Source organism: Panulirus ornatus, chromosome 11, assembly GCF_036320965.1.
Source record: "Panulirus ornatus isolate Po-2019 chromosome 11, ASM3632096v1, whole genome shotgun sequence".
In the NCBI taxonomy this organism is placed as follows: Eukaryota; Metazoa; Arthropoda; class Malacostraca; order Decapoda; family Palinuridae; genus Panulirus; species Panulirus ornatus.
In genome coordinates this window covers 2,836,952-2,854,048 of record NC_092234.1, presented here as the reverse complement: position 1 = coordinate 2,854,048, position 17,097 = coordinate 2,836,952, and the positions used below count along the sequence as shown (strand labels likewise).

The 17,097-nt window shown below is 37.7% G+C and overlaps 1 protein-coding gene across 3 annotated transcripts in view; it reads left to right on the top strand.

Annotated features, from left to right (window-relative positions):
• LOC139751194 (uncharacterized) overlaps positions 1-16,610 on the top strand; it is a 53,222-nt gene extending 36,612 nt beyond the window's left edge. For all 3 annotated transcript variants that reach the window (XM_071666360.1, XM_071666359.1, XM_071666361.1), the window contains exons 9-11: positions 3,026-3,165; positions 8,242-8,392; positions 10,560-16,610. In XM_071666360.1, the coding sequence (XP_071522461.1) occupies positions 3,026-3,165; positions 8,242-8,392; positions 10,560-11,407 (1,139 nt within the window). In that variant the 3' untranslated portion in view covers positions 11,408-16,610. The remainder of the gene's footprint in view (positions 1-3,025; positions 3,166-8,241; positions 8,393-10,559) is intronic.
• The last annotated feature ends 487 nt before the right edge of the window (positions 16,611-17,097 follow it).

The following is a 17,097-nucleotide window of genomic DNA, read 5'->3' as shown; positions in this document are numbered from 1 at the left end:
GTGTTACCAACTTCCTTTCCTCCATAGAAAGTTGATGTAAAGAAGTTAATTTTTTCATCTTTGATCATCTCTGCTGAGAAGAATTTGTGTGAGAAGTACTCAGAGAATGGCATTTATGAGTCCGGAGTAAGTATATGAAAGGGTTGACAAGATGCTTTGAAGTATGAATATGTGGTTTAGGAGAAATCTACCTGAAGCTGTGAGGGATTTTTATGGAAAGAGATATGCCTGTGTGTGTGTTAGGGAGGACAATTAGTGGTTCCAGGTGAAAGTGGGTCTTTGCATGGGTGTGTGATGTCAACATTTTTCTATGGATGGGTTGGTGAGAGAGTTCAAATGTGAAGATATTGGTGAGGGACAATTGCATAGTCTGCTTGGTTGGGGGTGCTTGTTTGATGTATGCAGATGATACAGATGTGGTGGCAGACTTTAGTGAGAAACTCCAGAAGCCATTTTCTGAGTTTGTGAGAGAATGTAAAGAGCAGAAAGTGAGAATTAATGTGAATAAAAGTAAATTTAGGAGGTGGAGTAGGGGAGAGAAATGTGTTGGTTTGATTACTGGTGTAATGGGAAAGAACTTGGAGGATGTGAAGCGTTTTAGATACATGGGAGTGGACCTGGCAATGGTTGCAACTGTCAGAGCAGAGGTGAACCTTGGGGAGGGAGAGAAGGCAAAGATTGATATGTTTTATGGTATAGTAGTCCAGACAGCACTGTGTGGATGCTGATCATGGGCTCTAAATGCAATTGTACACATGGTTGTGACATATTGTAGTTTTGATTTAGCTTGTTGCACAAATGTATTTGAACATATGCATGTCTATAACCTAATGTGATCCAGTTTTTAAGTAGAAGACTACTTGCTTGTCTGTCATTATGCTAGTTGATTTGGATGAGGAGTGTGTTGAATAATGAATCACTTTGATGATTTTGTGTTGGAGGATCTTAAAAAGTAACTGCAAGTAACATTCTTGATTTTAGATTGAGTTTAAGAGTCCTAATGTAATACCAATTTGATTGAATAATTATCAGCTGTTATTTATTTATTTTTATTATACTTTGTCGCTGTCTCCCACGTTAGCGAGGTAGTGCAAGGAAACAGACGAAAGAATGGCCCAACCCACCCACATGCACATGTATATACATACATGTCCACACACGCACATATACATACTTATACATCTCAATGTATGCATATATATATATACACACAGACATATACATATGTACATAATTCATACTGTCTGCCCTTATTCATTCCCGTCGCCACCCCGCCACACATGTAATGACAACCCCCTCCCCCCGCATGTGCGCTTGGTAGCACAAGGAAAAGACAGCAATGGCCACAATCATTCACTCAGTCTCAAGCTGTCATGTATAATGCACCGAAATCACAGCTCCCTTTCCACATCCAGGCTCCACAAAACTTTCCGTGGTTTACCCCAGACGTTTCACATGCCGTGGTTCAATCCATTGACAGCACGTCAACCCCGGTATACCACATCGTTCCTGTTCACTCAATTCCTTGCACACCTTTCACCCTCCGGCATGTTCAAGCCTTGATTGCTCAAAATCTTTTTCACTCCATCTTTCCACCTCCAATTTGGTCTCCCACTTCTCCTCGTTCCCTCCACCTCTGACACATATATCCTCTTTGTCAATCTTTCCTCACTCATTCTCTCCATGTGACCAAACCATTTCAAAACACCCTCTTCTGCTCTCTCAACCACACTTTTAATTACCACACATCTCTCTCACCCTTTCATTACTTACCTGATCAAACCACCTCACACCACATATTGTCCTCAAACATCTCATTTCCAACACATCCACCCTCCTCCGCACAACTCTATCTATAGCCCACGCCTCGCAACCATACAACATTTTTGGAACCATTATTCCTTCAAACATACCCATTTTTGCTTCCTGAGATATCGATTTTGCCTTCCACACATTTTTCAACACTCCCAAAATCCTATGACTCACTTCTGCTTCCATCGTTCCATCTGCTGCCAAATCCACTCTCATATATCTAAAACACTTCACTTCCTCCAGTTTTTCTCCATTCAAACTTACCTCCTAATTGACTTGTCCCTCTATCCTACTGTACCTAATAACCTTGCTCTTATTCACATTTACTCTCAGCTTTCTCCTTTCACACACTTTACCAAACTCAGTCACCAACTTCTCCAGTTTCTCACCCGAATCAGCCTCCAGCGCTGTATCATCAGCAAACAACAACTGACTCACTTCCCAAGCTCTCTCATCCACAACAGACTACATACTTGCCCCTCTCTCCAAAACTCTTGCATTCACTTCCTTAACAACCCCATCCATAAACAAATTAAACAACCATGGAGACATCACGCACCCTTGCCGCAGACCAACATAGTTTGAAGGATAAGGAGAGGGAGGCCTCAAGATATTGGGGCCTGAACATTTAGGAGGATGAGATGTATGAAAAGGATAGAATGAATAGTGATATTTGGGAGGTGATGTGCATCAGTAACATTATGATATGTTGGAGGTGATCTGCTGTCAATGGGCTGAACAAGGGCATTTGAGACAAACAAGCTAGCCATTGGAGTGATCTGTGGGATTTGTTTGTGGGTAGAAGGCTCTGACCAAGATTTGTTAATTATAACAAGTAAGAGGTTGGTTGTTACAAATAAGGCCACTGTCTATCCATTTCCTATACTGCCATGCGAAAGTTGGAAATGCTGTAGATTTTTTTTTTTTTTTTTTTCTCCGCTGTCTCCCGCATTTGCGAGGTAGCGCAAGGAAACAGACGAAAGAAATGGCCCAACCCACCCCCATACACATGTACATACACACGTCCACACACGCAAATATACATACCTACACAGCCTTCCATGGTTCACCCCAGACGCCCCACAGTACTGTATGAATAACTAAAGACTTAGAGAGTTCAGGATATATGAGAATAGAACTTTGGCTTGGATCAGACAGTGATTTCCAGAAGGTGGTGTGATTATTGAATTATGATATTGACATTTCATTCCAGGGGTTTTGAAAGCTGTCCATTGTGGTAATGAATATCATCATAATCGTGTAGTGAAAGATGTCGTAGCATTTGATGCCCATGATTTTCATGAGATTGTAGAGAAGCTTCAACTAGACCTTCATGAACCACCAATCTCCCAGGTATGTACTACCTTTATTTAATTTATGAAGGTAATTTTGGAAAGGAATGTAATCAGCTATCTCCACTTAGATTTTATTTACCTTTATCCAAGTTAGTTTCTGTTTTTCACCTCTTGTTTATAGAGGCATGATCTTTACTTTTTAAGTCTCCACATAAAGGTAAACACGTTTCACCTCCTTTATTATCTCAAGCATGATTTTGTCTACGATTTAGCAGTCATGCACATGCTGGAGTACGCTGAACTGTACTTTCATTATTGCATCTTGACTCCCACATGAATGAATTAAAGATTACTATAACGTTGAAATTAAAAACTGAAATCATAAGATGGCTAGAAAATGGTTGGTGTGCTGTGTATACCCTATAATTATCAGCTGGTTGTTATACTCAAGTCTATTGTGGGATAGGTGTGATATTTCATCTTGTATCCATGTTTACTATCAGCACTGTGCCTGTTTATGAAATAAGATTTAATTAATAGATTATTCATTATGATTATTATTTTACCATAATCGGAACAGATGAAGAAATAGCCTCATGCAGTCGCATCAACTGTCTAGCTTTCATGTATAATGCTATGAAACCTGAGTCTCCTATCCATAGTGAGGCCTCCCAATCTTTTCCATGGTTTCCTGTGTCTGCTTCATATGCCCATGCTCAGCACAAGGACATTATGTTCACCCTTGTAAACCCATTGCTTCAATTCACTCTTTGCCATGCATGCATCACTTTCTCTTGCATGTTCATACCCTAAGCCATCCAAGCATCCCTTCCTTGGTTTTTCTCCTTTTCCTTTCCACTTCTAATATACATATATATATATATATCCTCCCTGGGGATAGGGGAGAAAGAATACTTCCCACGTATTCCCTGCGTGTCGTAGAAGGCGACTAAAAGGGGAGGGAGCGGGGGACTGGAAATCCTCCCCTCTATTTTTTTTTTTATTTTTTTTTTTTTTTTTTTTTCCCAAAAGAAGGAACAGAGAAGGGGGCCAGGTGAGGATATTCCCTCAAAGGCCCAGTTCTCTGTTCTTAACGCTACCTCGCTAACGCGGGAAATGGCGAATAGTTTGAAAGAAAAGAAAGAATATATATATATATATATATATATATATATATATATATATATATATATATATATATATATATATATATATATATTTTTTTTTGTTTTTGCCGCTGTCTCCCGCATTTGCGAGGTAGTGCAAGGAAACAGACGAAAGAAATGGCCCAACCCACCCCCATACACATGTATATACATACGTCCACACACGCAAATATACATACCTACACAGCTTTCCATGGTTTACCCCAGACTCTTTACATGCCCTGATTCAATCCACTGACAGCATGTCAACCCCGGTATACCACATCGATCCAATTCACTCTATTCCTTGCCCTCCTTTCACCCTCCTGCATGTTCAGGCCCCGAGCACACAAAATCTTTTTCACTCCATCTTTCCACCTCCAATTTGGTCTCCCACTTCTCCTCGTTCCCTCCACCTCCGACACATATATCCTCTTGGTCAATCTTTCCTCACTCATTCTCTCCATGTGCCCAAACCATTTCAAAACACCCTCTTCTGCTCTCTCAACCACGCTCTTTTTATTTCCACACATCTCTCTCACCCTTACGTTACTTACTCGATCAAACCACCTCACACCACACATTGTCCTCAAACATCTCATTTCCAGCACATCCATCCTCCTGCGCACAACTCTATCCATAGCCCACGCCTCGCAACCATACAACATTGTTGGAACCACTATTCCTTCAAACATACCCATTTTTGCTTTCCGAGATAATGTTCTCGACTTCCACACATTCTTCAAGGCTCCCAGAATTTTCGCCCCCTCCCCCACCCTATGATCCACTTCCGCTTCCATGGTTCCCTCCGCTGCCAGATCCACTCCCAGATATCTAAAACACTTTACTTCCTCCAGTTTTTCTCCATTCAAACTTACCTCCCAATTGACTTGACCCTCAACCCTACTGTACCTAATAACCTTGCTCTTATTCACATTTACTCTTAACTTTCTTCTTTCACACACTTTACCAAACTCAGTCACCAGCTTCTGCAGTTTCTCACATGAATCAGCCACCAGCGCTGTATCATCAGCGAACAACAACTGACTCACTTCCCAAGCTCTCTCATCCCCAACAGACTTCATACTTGCCCCTCTTTCCAAAACTCTTGCATTTACCTCCCTAACAACCCCATCCATAAACAAATTAAACAACCATGGAGACATCACACACCCCTGCCGCAAACCTACATTCACTGAGAACCAATCACTTTCCTCTCTTCCTACACGTACACATGCCTTACATCCTCGATAAAAACTTTTCACTGCTTCTAACAACTTGCCTCCCACACCATATATTCTTAATACCTTCCACAGAGCATCGCTATCAACTCTATCATATGCCTTCTCCAGATCCATAAATGCTACATACAAATCCATTTGTTTTTCTAAGTATATATATATATATATATATATATATATATATATATATATATATATATATATATATATATATATTTTTTTTTTTTTTTATACTTTGTCGCTGTCTCCCGCGTTTGCGAGGTAGCGCAAGGAAACAGACGAAAGAAATGGCCCAACCCCCCCCATACACATGTACATACACACGTCCACACACGCAAATATACATACCTACACAGCTTTCCATGGTTTACCCCAGACGCTTCACATGCCTTGATTCAATCCACTGACAGCACGTCAACCCCTGTATACCACATCGCTCCAATTCACTCTATTCCTTGCCCTCCTTTCACCCTCCTGCATGTTCAGGCCCCGATCACACAAAATCCTTTTCACTCCATCTTTCCACCTCCAATTTGGTCTCCCTCTTCTCCTCGTTCCCTCCACCTCCGACACATATATCCTCTTGGTCAATCTTTCCTCACTCATTCTCTCCATGTGCCCAAACCATTTCAAAACACCCTCTTCTGCTCTCTCAACCACGCTCTTTTTATTTCCACACATCTCTCTTACCCTTACGTTACTTACTCGATCAAACCACCTCACACCACACATTGTCCTCAAACATCTCATTTCCAGCACATCCATCCTCCTGCGCACAACTCTATCCATAGCCCACGCCTCGCAACCATACAACATTGTTGGAACTACTATTCCTTCAAACATACCCATTTTTGCTTTCCGGGATAATGTTCTCGACTTCCACACATTTTTCAAGGCTCCCAAAATTTTCGCCCCCTCCCCCACCCTATGATCCACTTCCGCTTCCATGGTTCCATCCGCTGACAGATCCACTCCCAGATATCTAAAACACTTCACTTCCTCCAGTTTTTCACCATTCAAACTCACCTCCCAATTGACTTGACCCTCAACCCTACTGTACCTAATAACCTTGCTCTTATTGACATTTACTCTTAACTTTCTTCTTCCACACACTTTACCAAACTCCGTCACCAGCTTCTGCAGTTTCTCACATGAATCCGCCACCAGCGCTGTATCATCAGCGAACAACAACTGACTCACTTCCCAAGCTCTCTCATCCCCAACAGACTTCATACTTGCCCCTCTTTCCAAAACTCTTGCATTTACCTCCCTAACAACCCCATCCATAAACAAATTAAACAACCATGGAGACATCACACACCCCTGCCGCAAACCTACATTCACTGAGAACCAATCACTTTCCTCTCTTCCTACACGTATATATATATATATATATATATATATATATATATACTTGAGTTTGAATGGAGAAAAACTGGAGGAAGTGAAGTGTTTTAGATATCTGGGAGTGGATCTGGCAGCGGATGGAACCATGGAAGCGGAAGTGGATCATAGGGTGGGGGAGGGGGCGAAAATTCTGGGGGCCTTGAAGAATGTGTGGAAGTCGAGAACATTATCTCGGAAAGCAAAAATGGGTATGTTTGAAGGAATAGTGGTTCCAACAATGTTGTATGGTTGCGAGGCATGGACTATGGATAGAGTTGTGCGCAGGAGGATGGATGTGCTGGAAATGAGATGTTTGAGGACAATGTGTGGTGTGAGGTGGTTTGATCGAGTGAGTAACGTAAGGGTAAGAGAGATGTGTGGAAATAAAAAGAGCGTGGTTGAGAGAGCAGAAGAGGGTGTTTTGAAGTGGTTTGGGCACATGGAGAGGATGAGTGAGGAAAGATTGACCAAGAGGATATATGTGTCGGAGGTGGAGGGAACAAGGAGAAGAGGGAGACCAAATTGGAGGTGGAAAGATGGAGTGAAAAAGATTTTGTGTGATCGGGGCCTGAACATGCAGGAGGGTGAAAGGAGGGCAAGGAATAGAGTGAATTGGATCGATGTGGTATACCGGGGTTGACGTGCTGTCAGTGGATTGAATCAAGGCATGTGAAGCGTCTGGGGTAAGCCATGGAAAGCTGTGTAGGTATGTATATTTGCGTGTGTGGACGTATGTATATACATGTGTATGGGGGGGGTTGGGCCATTTCTTTCGTCTGTTTCCTTGCGCTACCTCGCAAACGCGGGAGACAGCGACAAAGTATAATGAAAAATAAAAATATATATATATATATATATATATATATATATATATATATATATATATATATATATATATATATATATATATATATATATATATATATTTTTTTTTTTTTTTTTTTTTTTCAAACTATTTGCCATTTCCCGTGTTAGTGAGGTAGCGTTAAGAACAGAGGACTGGGCCTTTGGGGGAATATCCTCAGCTTTTTCATACATACTCCTCCTCTTGCCACACTTCTTTCTTACCTATCATTTACTTATTCCGTCACTGATTATTATTATTGTTATTATTCATATATTTATATGTTATACTTGATGTTTGTGTATATGTATGTTGATATGTACAAGTATGTATATGCACATGTATGTATATATATGTGTATATGAGTGGCTGTGTCTTTCTTCGTCTGTTTCCTAGTGCTACCTTGCTGATGCGGGAAACAGTGATCAAGCTTGATAAAAATTATATGAAAGTGGTAATCATATATAGAATTTGAATATGAATTATCACAGATATGTATAGTCTCTGTTTATTTGCAGTGTGTACAATGGATAGAAGATGCAAAATTAAATCAGCTTCGGCGAGATGGAATAAGGTTTGCACGAATACAGCTGTGTGATAATGATATATACTTTCTTCCCCGGAACATTATTCACCAGTTCCGTACTGTTACATCAGTTTGCAGTGTTGGTAAGCAAAAGATTTTTCATTATACAGTGTTTTTCATAGAGTTGATGGTTTATGCTGTATTTATAAACTAATGTGAATGAGAAGCAAAAGTAACTTTGTCATGTGAATATGCATATTAGGGAGAAATTATGTGACAGTAACCAGCTGTACCTATTTCATGAAAAAGTAGTCTGGTTTTTGATTATTGTTGAAAGTAATTTTGAAAAATATTTTTGGGTCTTTAGTGATTTCAGAATTTAAGAATATTTAGTGATTGCTTTGTGTGTATAGCCAGTGATAATATGCTGTGTTTGTATAGCCATTGATAATATGCTGTATTATAACTTTGCCAGCCTCCAAAACTTGTGTAATTTTATACTGACATCAGTTATGAAAGATGATTTTGTTTCTTGAGTTCACTGAATATCTTTTGATAGTATAGTGTTATTACATCTTGAATCAGTTAGCTTGGAATCTGATGATAAGAGAAAGTCTAATTAATCCAGCTTTGCAATCATACACAGGATAACTTGGACTGAGAAGTAAGTTGTGACAGTACAGTAATTCAGGCAATCTTAGTATGATTTCCATATTATTGTAAGCTAAACTTCTTTAAGTGAGTGGTGTAACCAGTATCACACACTTTCCTTGCTCTCCGCAGTTCATAAGATGGGCTTAGATATGTGTGCTTAGAGATTCGTAGTACTATGAATCCCCATTCTAACAGTCTGATTGGGTGAAGGTTGGTTTAGTAAAACCCAAATTCCATTAAATCCCAAGGAACAAACAGATTAGAAACCAACAGTTGTAATGGAAATTTTCATTATTTCTTTGAGGTAGTGGAGTTCAAGGAATAGCAAAGACTTCTCAGAGTCATAGGGGGAAGCTTCAGGGTTTGAAGTCACGTGAATTATGTCCTAATCAGATATAGAGATTGAATGAAAGCCCTCCATTGTCATGACAGTCAATGATTTTCAGCATTCCAGCACTGCTGAGATGTTTCCTAGATCTTTTAACACATACAACATTGATGGCACTCTTATCTGTTATGATACAAAAAGGCATGCCATTGTACCTTAAAAGATGCTGGAGTTGCATGAAGACATGGGCTTTGAATTTGTTTATATGTTGACAAGTGGTTCTTATCACAGACTGGCCATATGTGGGTCAAGACCCTTTTAGCAGTCTGTTTATGTCTTTTGTAGATAGTTCAACGCTTTCCAAGACCTCCTTCCCATTCCATCTTATTATTGTTGGGGCTATAATGGCCTCCTTTGTGAAACCACTTTTGAACTTGTCACATATCTGTATGTGTGTGTATATGTTTGTATGTAATTTACTATTTATGCTATATGGGGAGAGTTCTACACTCATGCTGCCCCATTTCCTGAATTTTCATTACCCGTGATAAGCTTTTGCCATTTGGCATTAGTAGTGTGTAGTTTTCACTAAAGAAAGTTAGAGGTAAGAATGAAGAGTCGAATAAGTTACATGTCAGGTGTTACGCATGAACTGGAGAGAGGATTTTTAGACTGAATGCCAGCATCCCACATTCATTTAAGGCTGAAAGTAAAAACAGCAACTTAAGGTAGTTGGAGTTAGGAGAAAAGAGGTAAGAATGATGTAAAAAAGAAATAGAATCACATGTATATTCTTTAGTAGATGAGCATTTAAGGTAAATGAAGGGGAGATCGATTGTGAAAGAGATATATAGATGCAGCAAGAGAATGGGTAAGGCTAGAAACAGTGCAGATTATGGCTTTATAGAATGTTTGGTAGATGGCAGGTTTCCTGAAAATGTGAAATGTAGAGTTTAAAAGGACAAGGTAGATTGGGTAAAAGATAGATGCAGTGAAGGAATCAATTAAGGCGAGAAAGGTGCCAGAGCAGTAACTGGGGTCAGTAGAAATGTATTTTTATAGGAAAGTTGTGAATGAAGTACAGTTTGATGTAACAAATCAACTTGAACATTGAGAAAAACATTTATTATCATGGAGCTTCATGCTTCACTTTAGCTAACTGAACATGGGTGGAGAATGTGCATGTTAAACTGTTTTGACAGGTTGTATGCACCTGATCCACCTCATGTTAATGGTAACAATTAAAGATCATGGGCTTGCTACCCTGCTGTTGCTGTGTTTGTGTGAAAGAGGCAGTATTTTGATACTAATTTTTCTTCTATTTGCAGCTTGGCATGTTCAGCTAAAACAGTATTACTTTCCAAAGAACTCAGAGAAGGAAAAGGAGAAGGAAAAGCCAAAAGAAGAAAGTTCACCTGTTCTCTCTCCAGTTAAGGTAGAACTCACAGAAAAGAAGGAAAAGTCGTCATCATCATCCATTTCTTCAACTCCATCAAAACACCACAAAAGCCACAAACATGACAGAAAAGACAAACATGATAAAGAGAGGCATGAAAAACACAAACACAGACATAAAACTAAAGAAAGAGATAAAGATAAACACAAAGATAAGGATTACCATCGAGGGGATCGCAGAAGTGAACACAAAAGCAAAAAGAGAGAAAAACCAGAGAAGGATGAAGCAGAAAAAGTGAAGAAAAGATTAAGATTGGATTCAAGTTCCTCAACAGATGAACAAACAGTGGAAGGTAAGAATGAGAAACTTAGTGTTGAGGATGCAGGGGAACCAGAACCCAAGAAAGCTAAAGTGGAAGAGAATGGACCTAAAGAGGAATCTAAGATTGAACTGAAGGATGAATTGAAAGTTGAAGCTGATGCTGAATCCAAGTCTTTACCCGAGACCAATATAATCCCTCAGGAAACTCAAGTTGAAACAGAAGACAGAGCCTCAGAAGTTATGCAAGAGTGCCCTGAGAACTCCAAGGTAAACTTGGAGGCCAGTCAGTCAAAAAAGGAGAATGGAAATCTTGAAAAATCAAGTGGTGTTCCAAAGTTGAAAACTACTGGAGTGGTAAACAGACCCAAGACTCCAAACAAAGCTGCAAGTGAACAGCCAGCTTGTGATGTTCTTGAGTCTATAATGGCTAGAATGTCACAGTCAGGTATGCACAAATAATACAAAGTGAATAATTAGTTAAAGATACCATAAACTATGTAGAAAACACTTGTGAACTCAACTTGGTAGATGAAAATGTAAGAAATATTATTACACTGAGTTCCACAATAAATTATATGCATTTAATGCCTTAGATACAAACAACAGTTATTTTGTGTGACATCATGCTACTATTGTTGGTATCATGATATGGGAAGAAACACCTCATTCTTATAAAGGCTCCAGCTACTTCTAAACACACTTAAGTGATGTTTGGTTAAAATTCCTGTGTCCTTTATAGATAAAGATGTAAATTGCTGTAGATATGCTGACTTATTTATTCATAGATTTTATTATAATAGTGAGTAGAATCCTGTGAAATTTAAATACCAGAAAGCCTTGTGACTGATTATCTCGTGCCAGTTCTCTTTTAATGAAAGTATGCTTGTGAGATCAGAAAGCATTGAATAGGTAGTGCAAAGGAAGTGGCAGAACATCATAGAATTAAAGCAGTTTTGCCATTTCTTGCAAACATGACCTTAGACTATGAATTTTTAGATGATCTATGGGCACAAATGAATTCTTTGCCTAAATACTTCAATGTTTTGAGAATGTTACCATCTAACAAGAAAACAAACTGGGGATGTGTATAATGGTTTATAGTGTTATGATGAGATAGGCCTCTGCTTGAGAGAGGAAGTGCAATATAGAGTTGTTCCTGAATATGATTATGATATTGGTGTTTCAGTTTGTTTTCAGTTTTTAATATCTTCTTTATCCAGTTGTTTGCCAGCCATTTGAGATATATCCTGGCAGATAACCTCTATCAGCCATACTTGCAGCAGCAGATTTGTGTAGAATACTGATGGGGTTCTCAACCAGTGAAAGTTTTTTTTATTATTCATGACTGTCATATAATCAAAACCCTTATTAATTAGTGAAAATTTTGGTTTTGTGGGTCATTTTTACACCTCATCACAGAGAAGCAGCAGATTACATTTAGGGGTTGAGGACCAGTACTGTAGAGCGCTCGAGGGATTTTAATCACAATCAAAATTAAAAGTTCATGACTCACAGCATCTTGTAATTTGAGTTGTTACTTGAAAACTTAATTTTTGTGTAAATAAAGTAGCATTGGTTAATCATGTCAACTTAACCAGCATAGAATCTCTGGAAACTTTCATTTGCACAGAACTTACAGTTATGGCATCAGTGTAATGTTAACTAATATTGTGAAATGGACCATTGATATTTATTATACTGATGTTCACAGTCCCTTAATATCTCTCATAAGTATTGTTTGTAGAGGTAAAGCCAGTTAAAAGTATGATGTTTTCTACTCGCTTGTCGTTAATACAGTTTTGGCTGAGCACCACACAAGTTCTGCATTAAAAATTATGTTTAAAATATTGATTTATTACTGTTATGGTTGCATTGCAGTAACCATATAGTAGTACTTAAGCTATTGTAGTATTGATGATTTTTTAATTCTGAATTGTTATTTACCATTCTCACTCAAGGATATGAACGTAAAGGCTGTGAGTGCCTCGGCGAGAATGAATGCAAAGATTAACACTGCAATTCACTGTTAGCGTATCTGGCACTGTTATTGCTTTCAACCCCAGTGACTATAGCATACATTAGTTTAGGCTGTTGTATCAGTTTCCAGTGATGTATGTGAGTTAGGTTAGTGTAAAGTTCTCCTGACAGTACAAAATTATCTGGGGATCACTGAGCAATGTTGCTGACAAGGTTCCTGTGGCAGTTGTGGTATTTCACCTGTTTCAGCCAGCTTTTGTGTCACTTGTCAGCTAATTTTTTAAGTGAAATATTTGGGGAAACGTGTTTCATTATTTTTAGCAGATATCTGAAACTGGAGGTGTTTAATGTGTGCCCCTATAGGCATAGTATAATACTTGCATTACAGAAACAGTTAACAGACTAATCTGTTGCTTTTGTTTGTGTAGTACTCCTAAGTGGTCAGAGGAAAGAATTAGTTTTTTTAATGGGAATACTGGCAAAAGGGAGACTGATCATGAGATGGCCAAGAAGTTTGCTTGGAACAAATTACTGTAATTAAAAATTACTGTTCTTGTTTACAACAGTTTTATGATAAATGTGAATTATATGATCATATTCATTGTTTCCAAGTGACGGTTTACCTTTTGCAGTTCAACCAAAGATCTTGTGTAGAATAATAATTGGATTAAGTTTTGTCACCTGATCAGTGTCTTCAATTTGGCAGCTTTAACAGGTGTGTGTGGATGGTTTAATTTTTTCCCCCATGAATTTAGGTTCATAATGAAACCTGGCCGTGAAATCTAAGAGCTGTATTATGGTAAAGATACAAGGTGACATGGGCAGAAATTGCAAATGTTGAAAGTGTTTGTGTTGTGCACCTGATATTTTCAGATGTGTCCATATGTATAATATTTCAGCTTTTTTACTAAGTTGTTTAACATTAGTGGTATACTAATGTTCTTGATTTTTATATTTAGTCAAGATAGAATTCTCAGAATATTTCTAACTAGTTTAAAGATGCTATGGGTTTTTGGATTCAGCTGTTGATTAAATAACCTAAATACAGTGGCAGTTTTTAAGGATATTTGAATGAGCTGTGATTTTACATGTGAACAAGGAAGTTGACATGTTAGTTTTCTTATTGATCATCACTTTGAAGAAACTTCTTGAAATTTTGATATCCCTTCATCCATGTCATATCAACTGGGAAATATGCTTGAATACCATTATCTTTACCAGGTTGTCATCAGTTTAGGAAACTAAGTACTGTGTACTTAAAATTGGCACGGAACATTCTTCTTTGAAATGTATCTTCAGAATTCTTATTTCAGAGCTGCAAAGGAAAAGGTGTGTGCTTATTCAAGCAGGAAGCTATGCTTATATCAAAGAACTGAGCAATGAAACACTTACAATAACAACTGCACCCTTAAACCTGTAGTGCTAGGAAGGTCTTGTTTCTCTATCTATTTTGCAAGGAATGTGCCCATCAGGAACTTTGATGAGGAAGTAATTAATGATTTTTGTGTAAAATGATTTTAATAATCATCCTGGCTCTAGTGTACTAAAGTAAAACCCTTAGTATGAGCTAAGAAGTCTTTTTATATATTTTTAATATATTAACCTTTACTGCTTTGTAGCAGTATGGCTCTTAAGAACTTACCACTCTGGACCTTAGAGATGTCTCACACAAATAACATTTTCTTCAGCTTTTTCTGAAGTTATATCTTTTATCTGTGCTCATAAACATCACTCATCATCCTTTGCAGAATTTTCCAAGTCATCAGTCTTCTACACACATGACTTTGCCTTTTCTTATCTTCATAAGTGTTTTCAGAATGCACAGTATTATAATTCCATCATTCATGGTTGTTATCCTGCTGATGTCCTCTAACATATTGTATAATTTAGATCAGATATATTATATTATGCTTATTTTATATATTTGCCATGTAGAAAGAATACTTTTGATGTGTGTATATATATACTTTTTTATTTTTGTTTTTTTTTCTGGTCAGTTGAATAGCTAAAGCCATGTAATGTCAGGGAAAGAGTTAATTTTGGGATGTGTTTGTAAATTTTTGGCATATTCTTTATTATGACTTATAAATACCAGTAGATGAAGCTGCTGTGGACTTTCTGTGGCTGAAAAAATAGAATTCTTGCTGAATCTAGAGGTAAATTATTAGTTTACTGCTCAGTTTTTGTCTGGTCTGTAAGGGAAAGTGTTTCTCAGAATCAGCAAATGGTGCTTATTTCCATAAAGCTGACAGTGATGTAGCTGTGTGGCCTGTGTCCAAACTCAGTGCATTGTAGCACTTTTGACTGGTTGGGCTTAATCACTGGTACTTATCAGTAACAGCTGAATATTCTTGGGGAGTCTTGATATTGTTCATGATTGGAGCTATTTGCGCGTGGAACATTTATGTCCCTTAAACCTTAAAACTCCCTTGCGTTCATAGAGCTGAGCTTGTGAGTTCATCTCATTGGTAGTGAATTTTTTACTGTCATATTTCATGCCACAAAAGTTTGCATTTAGTATTTCCATGAAATGTTAGATGTACATGATTATGTACCAGTTCTACAAAGTTCAGGTGTATATGGTTATGTGATGCTCCCTCTTCCCCCTACTGAACTGAGTTTCAGGGTCTTGAGTCTTTCCCAGTAACTCAGGTGGTTGTATCCTGTGAACTGTCTGGTGAATGATATAATAAAAGGCAGTCTAAAATTACCCAGAAAGTAGATTAATTCTTGAAATGTTATTTTTAGAAAAATGGATGGGAAGCAAAACCTAGTTATAAGTCTCCTCACAGTATAGTTATGAGATACAGAAAGCTGTTATGATTAGGAATATTCTTTATACCTTCTGGATATCTGTATTGAATTGAAGCTACAGTATTTGAATTTGAAAAGATATTATGCCTTGGAAGTACAACACATCAATAAACTTTAGCAACCTAACTTATCAATCAAAAGCCATCAGAAATAATAAAAAAAAAATAGTAAAAATTAAGTCTCGGCATTCCACCTTTGTCATTACATCCTCAGTGTTTACCAGTGTTCATGGCACAGTGAGGTTAGAAATTTTACACATCATGCTCTATTTGATTTTTCTCTATTGTTATTTCTTATTTATTTGGATGAATGTATTGTGTATCCTTTGTATATTTTTGTATATTTCTTTTGTGAATATTAAGTATGATCTCACCTGAAATTCATGTCCTGTTTTCTGGCATTTACCCATGTGCAAATACTGTTATATTAGGATTATCTTCATTTTCTCTTCAGAGCTTCCTTAAGGGGCTGCAGATATGGCTGCTTGCATAAAACTTTGGTAATTTATTCTCCTCTTACTTCTCTTGTTTCTGCTGTAGTGTATTATAGTAGTGTATAGTTGTAAAGATTATACTTATTGCAGCATAGATGCCTTTACTTACAAGTGACTTAGATATGTATTATAAAAGTTTTTACAAATTTTATATAGTGGACATCATTCTTATCTTTCTATTTTCCATTTTGTTTTATGGTTTGATCTAGGTTTTGGTCATTTCTGCAGCTTCCTAAGAGCAGTAGCTTCTGGCTTCACTCATTGTGTATCTTCTCTATTTTTACACCTCTCGCATTTTGCCATTGTTAAGTTTTAAGATGTTTGAACTATTCGTGATGTGTAAATCACAAAGTGTACATAAATAAAATATTAGTATGATGTGTTGTGTTAGTGCACCATTAGAACTTATATGATGGCAACCATAAGTAATAATTGGTCATATTGCAGTAGAAATATGGAAAACAGGTGAAGCTAGCTTTACCCATTTTTAAAGTTTCCATTATCATTATTATTTTTATTTTATTTCAGTCTGCTTGGTGTTTACCTCCCCCCTTAGTAAAAAATTTAGATTGGGTCGTCATGGTAAAATTCTTTCTTGGCTCCTTTGGAAAGTAATGATGTAAGTAAGCCAGTTGTACTTGTTCCTAAGGTTACCATTATCATTATTACTACCTTATTTTATCCTAGAGTGGAAGAATACTGGATCAAGAGAAAGGGTGGAAAAATGAGTGGTTTAGTGTGTGAGGGATCCATGCAAGTGCAAGGATAAGTGGAGACTTTTGCCGTGGCCACCCCTTTGATGGGAGTTCTTGGAGGGAATGGATGTCAAGAGATATAGATCAATAGATATTTTTTCCTGTTTGTT